Source organism: Opisthorchis viverrini, assembly GCF_000715545.1.
Source record: "Opisthorchis viverrini unplaced genomic scaffold opera_v5_62, whole genome shotgun sequence".
Classification (NCBI taxonomy): domain Eukaryota; kingdom Metazoa; phylum Platyhelminthes; class Trematoda; order Opisthorchiida; family Opisthorchiidae; genus Opisthorchis; species Opisthorchis viverrini.
Window position 1 is genome coordinate 1,608,112 of NW_008751718.1, and position 16,174 is coordinate 1,624,285.

The 16,174-nt window shown below is 41.3% G+C and overlaps 1 protein-coding gene across 1 annotated transcript in view; it reads right to left on the minus strand.

The window, feature by feature from the left end:
* Nucleotides 1-16,174, minus strand: part of T265_04022 (hypothetical protein) — a gene marked incomplete at both ends in the record, with an annotated part of 88,034 nt that overhangs the window by 19,647 nt on the left and 52,213 nt on the right. Inside the window, one exon of the mRNA XM_009168640.1 lies at nucleotides 691-789. Coding sequence (XP_009166904.1) covers nucleotides 691-789 — 99 coding nt within the window. The remainder of the gene's footprint in view (nucleotides 1-690; nucleotides 790-16,174) is intronic.

Here is a 16,174-nt window from a genome sequence, read left to right on the forward strand (position 1 = left end):
TGTCGCTTTCTAGCCTTCTGATTTATCAAGTGGCTTTTGTTGTTAAAAATAGAGAACACTAATACACCTACAGGCACTTGGTCCTGATAGCGTACACTCTCGCTGTTCTATGACGGCAGTGAAAGTTGCTGTTTAGTGCAGTAGACACAGTGTCAAACTTGATTGTTGTTATTCTTATAAAGGGTTTTCTATTATGCCTTGTTAACAATTTAAATCTCATATAATACCTCTTCTGTTGCCTCCGAGAGTGTACTGCTCAACCAATCTCAGGCTGAACTATCGCTGACTTTATATTTATGGAATGAAATGGTCTGAAATGTGAATAAGCTCTGTGCGTGTTCAGAAGAGGTCAGAAGAAGCTTCAGTTTTAGCCAGCTTTACCGTGGTTCTAACCAAAGGGTCGTAATGGTTGGCACTGAAAGCCAGAGGGGACTTTGTAGGAGATCACTGGGAATACGAATTGCTGTTGATATCTAAACCTCTGGATGCAGATAACCCACGCCACTCATGGTAAATACACTCAGATATAAACGCCGAATAGGGTATAATCTGGTAGTTTAACGGCATACATCGAATTTGTGCTACGTTGGTATACTTGATGATGGAAAACCACTCCTCAAATGTATGTTACGGTTTAAAACAATCATAGTTCCGTCTGAACATATATAGGATAATCGAAGGATGGCTTACTTGAGGTGAACGGAAGATCAGTCCGGTTTCATTGTGTCGGATTAGGTCACAGTTACCCGGGTTTGCGCGAGCCAAAACAGCGGTTCCAAGCGTCATTGCCTCAAGGTGCATTAAGGAAGACAGACTAGATTTAATCAACCTTGAAACGGGGATGGGGTTCTTTAAAATACGAACTATCACATGTCACAAGTAAACACAACTTTTTTGAGCTATGTTCCTCGTGAGCATCAAAAAAGCTTGTTCAAAGCGGTCCAAAAGAGAATCAGATCACGGTGATCCAAGAAAGGCAAATTCCTTTGGATGTTAACCAAAACCAACGAAAAGCGCTTGACCTGCGTCTGGAATTGACTGTTATATTCCAATTTTCCGGAAACTTCCGCCGACATTTTTAAGCTGATTGGGAATAATTAAAGCTAATATTGTGACCTACTGAATAGCTGAGTGGTAATCAGACAGCAGAAAAATTAGGCGTATTAGTCCAGCCCACATATATGCAAAACCAATGTGTCCGTATGCAAATTAACCTGCATCGTCAAGAGACTACAAATATTACGGAGTCAGCACCAACCACAAATGAATTTTGCCATCATACGAGATGGATATTCTGACTGAGCAGAGAAAAGGCTACGTATTCTTGAAAGTAAATTGATTGAGTGAAACAAGCAAAATGTAGGAGGGGGATAAAACTAAACCAGGATGTTGTCATTCGGGAAGAGGTGAACAGGTGGCGGAGAGATGGTTGAACAACCAAATCCGGAATTCAGATTCCTGATAAAAATGTCTGAAAATTTTTACCGTGACAAAAGGCGGATGGAAGTAATGAACAATTTGTTGTTTTCTCTTTGATGCCCTTTACTGTCTCCTGGATAGTCATAAAATATGTGGCCATTGTTCTCTCACCCAATAACTACCCATTAAAACGCAGCCCCAAACAGTAACAACCAAATCTATTATCTCCAGTATTGATTTCGGAGGGTCTTCGTTTGGGCTGTCTGGCTTAGATGCGATAAGCGTATTTGTCTGGATCTACAAACCAGTGCGTATTCCAAGGAAATTACTGGTAAAAATAATAGACGTTTCCAGACGGAATGCTTTCTATTCTCTTAGCTTCTCCTATGCTAAATAGGTGGATCCAGCAAGCCTCTGCAACTCTGTGGAATTGAAAATAATTGAGCTTTTACAGAATCCGAAGTGTATTTATATGTTAACATACTCAATACACAAACGGGTTTCTCATTCTTCGTCGCTTAACTTCTCTCTATGAACTACGTTCCAGATTTCCGTTGAATATAGCCCTAAAATTTCTGATGACTCAGAGACTGTCGCTCGCAAACGCCTGTTTTACAGAACCTTCAAGTAACTCATGAACTGACACCGCCCGCTCTTCCTTCGGTTTCTCCGTACTGTTCGACAACCCAGACGCACATCCAAAATTACTTAACGGCTACTCATCCACCAGTTATATGTTATTCCTGCCAAACGTATAGAATTGAGCTTGCAAGACACCTAACAGTTCTGTTGACCTGAAATGGTCCTGCTATATTTCTACGTCAAGTTCTTTGGAAAAAAACACTGAGTTCAATGCAAAGTCACTTAGTTTGAGCTTCTGCTACGCAAATAACATGACGTGAATGACACATAAAAGGCACTTGAAGTTCACAGAGAAAACGATATTTTCGGGTAGCACGGAGGTTAAGCGTGAAGCGATCTATGAAGACTTACACCAAAAAGATACATGCTGTACATAGTCTGAAGAAACAACGAAATATGAAATTGAGTGTTTTTACATAACTTAGATTGACCTTATATCGCACTGTGTGTTACACTTGCCTGGAGAAGACATCGAAACTGGTCGGAAGTAAAATCAACGTTAACAGAAACTACAAGTGAAGATTACCCGTCATGTTACTGAAGGGGGATAATTATTCATTCGAAAGCCTATCAAGCACACATCGTGGATGGGTCTCAGCAACATAGAAATGGATGTGCAGTCAGCGTGGGTGAAAGTTTTTAGACTAATAACCAAAAGCTTTAGTTCAGTGCAACACAAGCAAGCATCATCAGTACCGAGATATACGTATCCGAAATAAAACAACAGATAACATCGCTTGAGGAGTGAGTAACCCTCCAATATAGATTCGCCGACAGGAACAATAAATCCATAGAAATGAAGAAATATCTAAGTCTGGTCAGGGATGAAAAGACTGGTTCACAAGCTGTAAAATTCCTTATCGCTAGAATTCAGAAGTGGTGCGCATTAGAGGTTTCCAATTTCAAAACAACTGGTGTAGTGAACCGGAGCTTTTATGGTGTAGCCATAAATCCTAGCGTCTATGCACAGGAGAGTTGGAAATTGTGGCAAGACAGGACTACATTCGCAAATGCAAACACCAGTGTGCGTCTCTTGTAGTAGATCACGTGTCCAAATCAAGCGTCTGATGTCTCTTTGGCGGTAATTACAATGCTAAAGTGTTTTTTAATGAGTACCAAAAGGATGTCCTCGTCATAAAGGGAATGTAATGGATAGGCTGAGTGAACCGCATTACTAAGTTTCGGACTCTAAATGGATCTCCGAATGTGGAAAGGAAATCCCAACCAAGAGCAGATAGTAAACTCAACAAGTCAAACATCACATAGAAAAATCTTGTCCGCAGTGAGGCCTTGTGCTTACCCTATATATGATTATCACTGGCTGTAGGATGTTGAGCTATCATTACTTGTTGTACACCGCAAAGTATCCACTACTAGTCACACGTATGAAAATATTTTCAAAATGAAATATTTATCTGTTCAATGTACTCATCACTGGTGAGATTAAGCTCCAGGATAATTCGAGGTGTCTTACTGTCCAGAGGCTTTATAGTCTCAAAATCAAATATGTTGCGTCAAAGTAAAACCCCACATACATAGAAGCTCTTTGCATCTTGGTGGTTACTAGACTATGCATTAGAAGAATGGACGCAGTGACGATTAAAATTACACCATTCCTTACCAAATGTGAAACCCTCGAATAACAAGCCATTTTGTATACATTCTCTTGGCGTATACAAAAGAAAACAACGTGTGCATGCTGTAGTAGGAGATCCATAGGGTTAGTGACTCAATCAACTGACTGTCACACAAGTTGTCCCAAGTTACAGAGAGGTGACTGTAACACTTGGAATCAATCCATCGCAGCTTTAGAATTAAAAAAAAACAGTTATGTGTCGTAGAGTGTTAGGCTTTGCTCAAAGTTTCCAGACAACAAGTGACAACTGAGTTTACGTCCATCGCTTATTTAAGTAGCATAACGCTACCGAGTGCGACGGCAAGTGTAGGTAAAGTGATTGGACCAAATACCGCATTCGACTGTCCGAATAAACACGCGACAACTAGATGAAACAGATGATCTCCGACTAATGTCGAATCTTGTGTCCAATGAAAAAGCGTTCACAGTGAATCAGTTTCCAAGCGGTTTGTGGGTACGGACGACGGTTTTTGGAGGCAACGGCCTGAATAGCACCAAGTGAAAAGTCAGGCTAATATTGAATATCAAGCTAAAATGCGATTTAGTGTAAAAAAAATCATACTGCAGGGGGTTATTGGTTAGGTTGGGTCATGTGCGCCTAAATCACAGTGAGTGGTCGCTTTGCTGGCGAACTGGTGCAATGCAGTGTTTCCTGAAGAGTCTTCAAGTTTACGGTACAGTTGCCTGTTATATTCACAAACAGACTTTCCAGAATGAGGTCCATACAACTCTGCTTATGGTGAGCCAACGGAATGCCTGCTGTCATTTGGCCTTATGAATATTTGAAGGCGTAGGAATTCCGCGTATCCGTGATAGACTACTCTTCCTTTCCCATTTTGCTTCCATTTCCATTAAAGATTGTTACTGAAAAAAGCAGACCTGGTTCTTCGACATTTAGACATGGTGCTGGAGAAGCATTGCAAAATCCACATATTGTGACCTCTGTTTTAATAAAAAAGATGTTCTAGTCAGTTTTACTTTTATTCGTATTTTTACCTTCATTAGTACTTGATTTGTTATAACTGAAACAAATCCTTGACCAGTCTTGACTTCGTAACAAAATAACCTACCGCCTTTTATTCACGCTGTGTACGAAAAACGAATCTCACTGACACGAAAACTTAGACAAACCAAAGTTTCGACGTCTTCAAGAACCTTTCAGACATTCTGAACGTGCCCTGAACATGGGAACCCTCTAACAGGAATATATGACCCAGTCTGTAAGATTCAAACGAGTAAATGGTGCATAAGGCAATGGGTATGCAACTTAGCAGACTATGAATCGTTGCAGCAGTAAAAATGGCTCCCGTCGTACTCGAAAAGAAAAGAAATGGGTGAAAACAAAGGGATCTTAAAATGGGTGGTTGACGGAGTACAATCCGAACAACGGAATGGTTTCCTAATGATGTTAACCTTCCATAGTAATGGAAAATGGACAGTCATATCTTGCTTACCCTACGGTAAGCAAATTTCAGTGAAAGACACTGGAGTCTTTGCGTACAACCAGCCTGAAACTTCGCCAGTATTACTATTCCGGTTTCGACCAATCGCCGAAGTCTGGCGAATCAATACTATACTCTCAGTTTTTTTGGAAAGCATGCAATCTATCGAGACGCCTCTTCAGAAAGTTAGGCATTCAGTTATTGGATTGATTACTAGACAGTCTTTCGGTTTTTAAACAGAAACTTAGTTAACTCATGTGAGTTGGTCGGGTTCCGTAGCAGAATATCTACTCTTCCAAACAGCAAGCTAAGTCAATGTTGACTGGCGACTAAAAGTTCTTGGTTGATGTGAATGTGATGGTGGATTGTGTGGGTTAGTAATTGTCGGAACAATTGAGGTGGGGAATCGTGAAGTCGCATGGATTCTTGTCCGTTTGGATTTTGTGCTTTCGACAGAAGCCTCCTGTTCAGCAATTATCACACACAGCCATATTTTCCACTCAGCCAACAGAAAACCGCTGGCCTATATTTTTTGTCACTCTGGTGATTCGGCGCGATCAAAGAAATTCTACTCAAAACGTAGTAACATTGCAACATTTTTAAATGTCACGTATGGTGAAGTCATTGATTTTTTCAGGAGAATCATCGGAAATTTATGCTTATATCTAGAGAGCTATCAATCATATCACTCAAATTACAAGCAGTTTTCCTGTGCAGAATTGCCAGTTCAGGTTTGTCAAGCAGTAGCAGTGTGTCAGTGGTCCTAGGTTAAATCCACGATACTACAGAGGACATTGATGAACTCGGGTAAGAGCTGATCCACTGTTCCCCTTCTTTTGGTGTTGATCTTGAGGAATAGTTGGACCGGGAATTGGGACCACTCAACCGAGAGCCATACGGTTACAGGTAAGTTTAACGCGGGAGATAGGATGCAAACCTATGTCCATCCGCGCAAGAAAGGAATGCTACGCAATTTGAGGTTCCCATAGTTGGTGTTTCGCACAGACATGCAATGCAACCGCACAGGCTTTTGGTAACGTTCGTTTTAAATGGTCTGTCGGCGAGTACTAAGATAGTAAGCTGGACATATGACTTCCGAAACTGGTCCTCAGAGTAGTTTACATAGAAATAGGCTAGGATTAGCGGCCAGAATTAGTGAAATCATCCTAATTCTGAAAGCCCCACACACAATTAATTAATGACGTTGGCCGTCCGTCTCCGGTTGTTGAATCAAAAGACAGTGTTTGACAGATTATGAGGGGAGCACAGCTGGTCTTTTAGGGCTCCCTTCAGAAAGTTATGTATTGTGGCCTCTTGGAACACCAACAAAATATCATTCAACTTTAGGCTCTTCAATTTACCCGGGACACAACTTGTACTGGTGTATGTGATCCTATTCGCCCCAAAGTAAACTAGGCCTTTGGGTTCGGGCTAGAGCAGAGTATCTTCACAGTGATCAATGAACATGAACAATAGCACATCAGATACATTCCACAGAAGGGTACAACAGTGCAGGGGTATACTTCCATGAGGTTTTCAATAGCACGTGCAACAACATACACCAAACGGTCACAATGCCGGTAGAAGCTCCAACGTCTAGTCAACAGCAAACAAAACGTCTGAATGGTAAAGCGAAACAAAACACTGCACACTGATATGAATAAGTCAGTCGAATCCCCCAACTGGTGGATCGCAAAAGCGCTGTAAAGCATTCGTGGAAACGGCGAAAATAGCAAGAAAATGCCTCATAAATCTCAACATGACTAAGCTAGAAGCCAGAAAAGGTAAAATAAACGAACGGAAATATGGGAGGTACTTTGTCACAAGGCAGAACGGTTACAAGTTTTCTATAGAGGAGAATGTCGGTAGCTCAGGTGGCGTAGATGGTCGTTGGCTTGTTCGCTGAGCTGGGCAATTTGGTTGCAAACGTTTCATCACCAATCGAGGTGACATCATCAGTGCGATATATATATATCGACCTTAAGCTTCCGAATTTCGGTGACACACAGGCCCTAATCATACCGCCGCAGTGGTCATAACTCAATTTGTTAACTTCCAGCCATGTTAGAGAGCCAAGATATGGGAAATTCGCCAGACGCTCATACGGCAAGGGATTGTAGCAAGGGGCAGTGTGTGGAGTAGACTGGCATTGATCCGCAGTAACGGGAATGTAAGATGAGTGAGGAATTTCTCTCGGGGAAGACGACTACTAAAGACCACACACCAGGGAGTGTGAAATAAATCACTGGCCTATTATCCAGCCTCCTCAAAAAAATTCAATAAGCAAAGGATCGGTTGAGCTGAAAAAGCACCTGTTATGCGTATTGGCATTGATAGTCAAAATTCAATGCTTTACTGCCTACAATCTCGGACTAAGTCTTGCTACCATAACGGTTGGGGTTCAGGTCTTGGGCTCGAAGTTCCAGGATGAGGTACCCATAACAAGCCCATATTTCTTGTCCAACGTCCAAAATTTCTTACCTTCCTGCAGACGATGAAACGATATAACAAGGACTTCAAAGTTCGGCACAGGTAAGGATACGCACCGCTGATGAGCCCTAATAAGAGGGAAACTCGAGTCCAATACTTCCCTCCCTTGATGTGGGCCTACCAGAATAATTGTGTCAGAACAGGAGGACGGCTGGTCAAGGTAGAGTGATTTGAATGTGAATTCTACAAATCCCGCAATCTCATGTTTCCTGTAACATGGCTGGTAGCTTTCCCATATTGTACCTACCGAATCTGGTACGCGGGACCCAAATTCGAGAGCGTCAGGCAGGATTACGACCACATAGAGATGTATGGATCCCCTGTTCACTTGAGCGCCACTGACCAAAAATCCGTTTCCATGAATTAAAATGAACCTTAAAGTTTGTTGATAGAGTGGCATCTCTAAATGTATCCGAACAAAAAAACGTGGCCTTAGACTTTATTAATATACTTCATGTTGTTATAACGCACACTCTAGGGACTGGAAATCTAGAAATCGAAATGGCACCCAGAGAAAGATTGGTTGCATTTGATTTATGTGAACTACATTGCCTTGTTATTCCATGGCCAAAGGTCCAGACAATCCGCTCCGTCGTTTAAACATGCAAGATCCTTCTATAAAGTTTTCAATTCCCTTGTATTCTTTTGAAATTTCAAATTCAAGAGCTTTAGACCGTTGATCAGCTGGCTGACAAAGAACCGCAAAAATTAGCAAAGTCCGAGCCACGCTCACCGAACTAACTTTATATGTGGTGTCAACTGCAAATTTCGCGGGAGATAAATAGCCGTGCATAAAAAGCAGCTGCAAGAGTAGTTTTACTTTGTGTTTGTGGCGCATGTGACCTAAATAGTTTAAATTCTCTGAAATTACTTCATTATGTGGAGCATAGTTTCACGTTCTTATGACAATCAAACGTCAGTATTTACCACACACATGTCAAGGTCCTAAGGTGACATGAAAGTGGTCTCATTACTAAAAAGTTTCAGAATGAACGCCCTGATCGTATGAGAAGCTACTAATCATCAACCTAATGTCAGAGTGCGTTATTCGCTCATGTATACGGTTTTTTTTGTTTTTCGGACACATTACGAACTCAGTAGTTTTACATACCAGGTGCGCGCTGACTACACTATGACTGGATTAAGTTAGTGATGCATGGCGGCAGTTTTGGGCACCTAATCACTAGCTCATACTCACGAAATACAGTTGGCAAACTGACGAATCTCCAAGGCTTGGAACCCCGGTGGTGGCAAAGCCCTGAAACTCAAAGGATGTGTGTATCATGCTACTGTAGAGGCTGTTTTTTTATATGGTTGTGAGAAATGGCTATTGCAAACAGAAGAACTGAAATCTCTTCAGGCTCTCGACAACAACTGTCCTAGAATCATAGCTCATGTAAGCTTGTGCCAGGTATTCTACAACCAGACAATTGGAAAACGAGCGTTTTGTTGCGCTGTAGAAACTTTAATAAAAGAATGTGCCCAACGCTAAAAGTAGCGGTGGTCATCCACTGCGCACGCCAAATCAGCGTTTACTGAGAGGAGTGCTGTTTCTGACGGCCTAGAAGAGAGGTGCATAAGCTATCACAGGATGAGGTCCAGGATGAGGTCCTTTCATTGCATGATACGAGAGGCTGCAAGAATGCTAATCGACCTCGTCATGTTGCCACTTTTTTCCATGGTGTTTGATTAGGTGTCTGAAGTTGCAGGTCCCTCAAAATGAGTGTTTTAGGTTAATAACAAATCCCTCTTATTTCTCTACGGTAGTGATTTTAAATAAAGTTTGAATGTACGGCAGCAAAGCACCAGGGGCAAACGCTGATGTGCTGCTGATGACGATGATGATATTATGATGCATACACAACATGCATATACGAGTCTCGAGTCACATGTCAGTCGTCAAGATGCTGGCTAGAAATATCGCTTTGATTATCCACAGTGAAGCTTCCGTCAAGTTTAATTCATACATTCAGATCAAAGATTATAGACCCCAATGAAATGATCGTCGGAATTATCTAAACACCTTAGATCTCTCAAAATCCTTTTTTTTCAGAATGACGATCCGCTGAGGCGTGTCGCGTGTCATACAATATTACTGTCATCCCTTCAAGCTTTGTGACTCGTAAAATGTGCCTTGCTGTGCTCTTCACCGTCACCCACAAAACCACATGATAACCATCGACAAGTTACCACTCACTTGGTCAGACACAAAGAATGGATTACTTAGACCAACCTTCCATCCAACCGTGCTTTTGGGTGTATGATTTGTTGCATCCTGACGAAGCAATTATTAAATATATAATTCGAGGGAAAACCATCTGGCTTCATCCGAACGAGATTCAAGACAAAGAACGGAATGGATGAAAGCACGTTAAAACTTGTAAATGCGAGAAAGGATGCTACTTTATGATAGAGCGACAATAACAGATGATTTAAAGTCTTGACCAGTGCTGATCCAAAATGGGAGGTCCCATAGATGAAGAGCTTGTCTAAATGAAAGCTTCCCACCAGGGGAGATTACCTAGAAAACTAATAAAGACAGTGGCTTCTACAAAATAACCGACTTCGGAACTACTGTTAAAGAAAGTTCTTCAAAATGTGTTCCTCAAGTAAACTGAAACAGCAGCTCTAGCTATTCCCATAAGTCCTCATGAGATGTATAAATGAGGCAAAATGCTTTGAATCATTCAGAGGTTTTCCCTATTTTAAAGAAGAGTGGAAAAATTTGCAAGACATGAAGAATCTGAGCTACACTATTGAAAACTAGAGTCCTCCTTACATTCACACGAATTAGTTATTCAGTGTCATTGGTGTGGTTCTCGCTTGGTCACTTTGGGATAGGGAAGGCAAACCTATCCGAAGACTAACTTCCTGATTTGATAAAAACAATTCAAGGAAATCGGTTTTCATAAGTAGCTGTATGTGGAATCTGTTCAATATGCCGAACGACCTCTTCGGATAATTGAAAATCAAGAGAGCAGGAATAGTCTAGGAAATCGACCCTTCAAAAACTCTTTTGTTCTGGCAAGATCTAGTAGATCTGGTAGATCTAGTCCACGAAGAAATCTACTTTGAGTTGTCACTATCTGGCCTTGTACCAATGACATACACGTAAATTTTAGTTAAAACATTATTCTACGAATTTGCTGCCAGGGAGAGAATGACGCTTGTTGGTGACTACACAAAATGCTTCAGTCAGATCTGTTGCGCTTCGTTACCTGAGTTGGCTGCAACAAAAGAAGCGAATAGGAAAGCTGTCACTTTAACTGTGCACTTTAAATACGGCTGGTTAAATGTAATTTAGATTCTACCCTAAGACTACGGCTCATGCATATTACTAGGGCAATCGTCTTTAAGAGGTGTGAATATAGTCATTCGAATTTATCTACTATAGCCTACCAGTATGCTCACCAGAATAAACTGGAGGCCCGTCAGAGCGTGTGGAGGGACACTTACTGCAACACTTCATCCTAGCGACTGCACAGCTCGCTGTAAAGGGTTGTAAGCTAACTGTCAAGTTTGCCAGGCCGGTGTTGCTAGGCGCCATCAGGTTGACACAAAATCCTTATTCAGAGTGTTCTTATTCATACAAAGCCGAAACCTTTGAAACAGTTTCCGTCAAACTTAATTAGCCGGTTCTCTGTACGTGCAAAGTTTGAAGCAGCTCATCCAGTTGTTATTGTCCTGGTTCCTTGACTTTAAATTTACCACAAATTGTTTCTCACTTCGACTTTGTTGCCAAATACATGGTACGCACAACTCGTATTTTTAAGTCTCGTAGCTAGGAGAAATGAAAGAACTGTTAACATATCGCGACACATCTATCCGTATTGATGCGATGGATTAAGAAAACTAAGGGCCTCGAATCTATCGGTGGATAATAATGAAGTCTGCCTAAATTGCCCTTACGGAATATGGAACATCCTGTCAACAACAACCAACCCAGCGCCCCACTACCCGAACATTTGATATTTTGGAATTGTCGCTACTTAAGTAGACCATTCTCGCATCACTGCAAGGTTTGTAATTTCGAAAAATCTAACCTACCAGGACTCGTGTGGGAATTTCTTCACGTGGGAACTTTAGGGCATTTTTAAGATGTACAGATCTTACACAGTGCTTAGAAGAACGCTTGTCTCGTACTCTGCTGGACAGTGGTAACTTTGGTGAAAGGAGGTGCGTGACCATCTATATCCCATAAGCAACGCCGAACAAGATGACCAGCGATAAAACTGTACTAAAATCCGAGGTGACACAATGTGTGTGGATGCCAGACCTGAACGAACGAGACTCGATGCATGTCGGTTAAGATGTGTAATGGTGTAAACCACAGAACACCTGGTTAATTCATCTTCCAGTATTTCTTCTGAACAGATCGAAGTGACCGTGGCTTTACCATTAGATGAATGCGCACGTCCGTTTTTAAACAAGTTCACATTCATCAAAAACGAACAGTGAGCTCCTGTCCGTGGACTGTCACACCATCCAGTTCAATGAACTCTGATAAAACTTCTCTGAAACCATATACACATTCCTGATCCAGTCACAGCGCAGTTTGACGTTCGCATCGATCCGCCTATGGTTTCGAAAATACTCTGCACCGATGAGTGGGGTGCAATGTCGTCTTAACAACGTAGCAGAGGTTTCGCGTATACATATGTGGGCTTTGGCACACATGTGTGCGGTGCTTATTTGTTGCTTCATTGCTAGTTGAACTTCCGATTACACAAGCTAGCATGTATTATGTGGATTAGGCTTCCACGTGACTCCACACTTTCAGCTAACCAGGTTTCGGTCACTTATGCTAATAGTAGGCTACATACACCTAGGCTGTTTTTTGGTTGTCTCTCACCCATCTGATATGTTTGTTTTCACCACTTCTGCCTGCGAATTGGAGATGTTGCCTCAGTATATTGTTTTTTGTTGTTTAAACGATCGGGGGAATTCGGCTGGGAATTCAGCTGTTGTTTCGAGGCATGTTGCCTTGCATATTTTTTATCCTATTGACCTTGCTCGTAGAGGTCAGTCAGTGAGCAACTGGGAAAAAATGATGACCGGCCAATTTAGCTAGAGCCATTCCATTAATCCCCAATTCGCCCATTTTGGAGTCATGGAATCAAAGCTTCAAAACGTCATTAGAAGATTCAGGGTATTATAACCTCAGCTAATGAACTTCATACAAATAATACAATCATGCTGATGCTATGCTGCAGCAACCATATAATTAGTAAGTCGGTAATAATAATAGGGATTCCTGTATTTTTTCCGATTTTAAGCAAGAAGCACGCAGTTTTCCGTTACTTGCTGCAGATTGTTGATTATTTCTAGCTATTACTTGGGCCACATTGAGTTACGTACAAAACTTCAAAAACCAAATCTTTCAAATGGTGACTTATCAACAAACGCGCTACTATGAATACAATAATGAAATGAAAGAATTTACAGAACTCAAATTGTAGGACTACATCTGTTTAGGAACAGCTAATTCCTATTTAGTCCTAGAGTGACGGTGGATACCGCTTATGAAGCATGTGAGTAGTATGCGATTCTCTTATAAGTCCGCTTCACCTCTATTGAAAAGTGAGATTTATTATGGAATTTGTGGAATCGCTTTGTAGCACTCGTTTACGTTTCAGTGATAGTCATTGACTATCCAGGAGAGTTCAGGAGGATCTGTTTGAGAAGAAAACGGACACATACTTTTTATAAACAAGAGTTTTGCTTCCTTGTCCAACAGTCTGTAATTGTTCAGTTGGTGTTTCCCATTAAATAGCTCCACAGCAAAGGCCTCCTTTTACTAGTTATTCCTCGAAACCGACATCCAGCATTCTGTACCTCAAATACCGTATTCAGCACAACTTGTCAGTGCATGCCAGTATCACCTACTGAAGCTATATCAGTACCTACACCGAACCTAATTGACAGTCAAGCAGACCCTAAACGAAGAAGTAGTTTTGGGTGTCAAAAGTGATGAATATTCTTATCAAGCAACTAGAGAACAGATGATAAATCGTTCCCCACAGCCAGCACCTATTTGAGAGCGCTATGTTGACAACACTTTCTTGATGTTTCAAGATTTCTCATGTGATCTGGCACATTGCTCAATCTCTGTTTGTAACGGCGAAATTGAAAGTGTTGAGCGTTCCTCAGTTTTGTTAGAGACTGTGATTCTGCTTTTGATGTGGCCCTGTTTTGTAAGCACAATTATTACGGGCAATAATTGGATGACATTTCGTGCCATCTTGTGGACATGCAACGAAATGTTGTAAACTCCTCCTTGTGAAGCCTCCAGAGTCCTGGAATTGATAATATTAAGGGCATACTACATGTCCGGTACCCAAAATTTAAAGATCATCGGTGGTATCAAACAAGACGAAAAGCTGAAAACAAAACAACCTCTCATCTGCTTGAACTTTGGACAGCGCGTGAACAAATTCGCGCATCATTGTTGGCACTTAACTTATGCACAGTTTTCGAACTTGACAACAATACTAGCAGAAATTTGGTATACACCTGGTGGTCAAACTGTCAGTTTACAGAGAATACATTGGGGAGATTGTGGTTGGATAGCCTTGTGGGTAACCGAAGGTGCTCACTGCAAAAATCTTTCGCAATAATTCACATTGGCGTGGGACAGCCATTGCTGTAATCGCTACGGTGGAGGTCCACAACCATTCATAAGGACTCTTCAATCTATTCATATCGGTGGTGTGCGGAAACCTTGGCAGCTCAAATGGTGCGCCTGTCAGTCGGGTCTTCCCAAGTAAAATGCCATTGCTCACTCTTGCGCTGGTGACCCCCCGAAAACGACTGCATATTACCAGCAATCCTCTTATCGGCGATTGTCGTTCACCGGGAAGCAAATTTATGGTCAACGTGTCAGGTCTGGTCATTAAGTGGCTTACTCGAATAATCAAACTTTCTAGATCTTCCAATACTAGTATACCAATACGACAAATCACAAATACAAAAATTACCATGAAGAGAGTCGAAATTATTGTAACGGTTGTACAGTATATCCAGTAGGCCGAAAGAACCTCCTAGTTCAAAGCACCACCAAGAATACGAACTAGTTTCTACGGATTTTCTTCTAGTGTGTCTCCTTTTCGAGGAAGCAGACACTTCTATACTATAGGAGGTTCCTCAACAGTGGCTTGTATGATCCCAAACGTTTGAATTCAGATATTATTAAGCAAAATTAACCAGTTGACTCTCAGCTAATAAACAGTGATGATCAATGGAGACCCTTTTGGTTAATATTTACTCACCTACGAAATTTAACACCGGAATGAAGAGCAGTATTGCTCGTTGGAGTACAACACACGCACAACACCGACCGAAGTTTATGCTTTTGAAAAGCAGAATGATAAAGTGCACGGTATTTTGAAAATTATAAAGCACCCACTTAGTTTCTCTTAGTTTCTCTACTTTTTTTCACGTTCGCGAAGCAGTGCAATTCCTTCTCCTTGATATATCCACCTCATTATAACAACCACTTCCCTTGATAGTGACATTTTCAACGGAACTTTTCAAATTCAATCGGGAATGCTTGTTGTTGAAAAACCACTCCCAACAAAGGCGCAGAGACAGAGGCATCAGAATATTTTTAACTCTGTCTTTCATACTGAACAAATCCACTGCACGAGCTCATCGTTCCACTGATTTACCTTATGTTTGTCACACTCATGCCACATGTCCGAGAAGCAGGCTAACAAACAATTTTGAATTTTCAGCCAGAATGCACAAATATCAACATCCGTAGGCCATCCAGGCCAATCATAGAGACCGTATCCAGCTAAACAACAAACTGAACCTCTTAGCACAATCAAAATTCGGTGATGCTGGGATATCGCTCCGTCAATGACCAAAGTAGTCAACGTCAATGTATGCGTATAGCTAAAACATATGCTGGTTATCAACGTATACGCCAAATTTGTTTCAGCGTCCGTTTGACTCTCCAACCTATCAGACTTGGCATGGTTTCCTAAGCAGGACTGAACGCAGATGATCATTTGTCACCACAGTACTCCACAGACCATACTGTTCTGACAAATAATACGTCGCCCTCAAGGACGTGTGGATATAAATAATAAATTTGTCAGTAAAATTGATGCAGTTATGGCTGGTCGGCTCTGTTTAGTTTCAGCTGAAAAAAAGAATCATTCATTGAAGCACAGAAATGAATACCTAAAAATAAAAGCAAAAGTACTAACAAGGTGCGTCCTCAACTGTCGCGACTTCAGAATACTATAGGAAAACACGCTTTACATAAAAAGACTTGGACTAATCACTGGTGAAATGAAGGAGTTCCACACTAGTTGACGTCTATTCTTTAGGATGTTTTCAATGATTACCAGGTATGTGTATGATTGGTCAACGTTCTAATAGCATAACTATTCTGGTAATTGTGTGAATAATGAATAACTGGGATATGTGTCCCAGACAAAGCAAGACACTTTTTCAGGCGACCGATGCAACTAATCAGTAGTTAGAAATCCGACACATTGGTAATTGATCAGGTGGCTGTTGATCTGTTCGCCGAGCT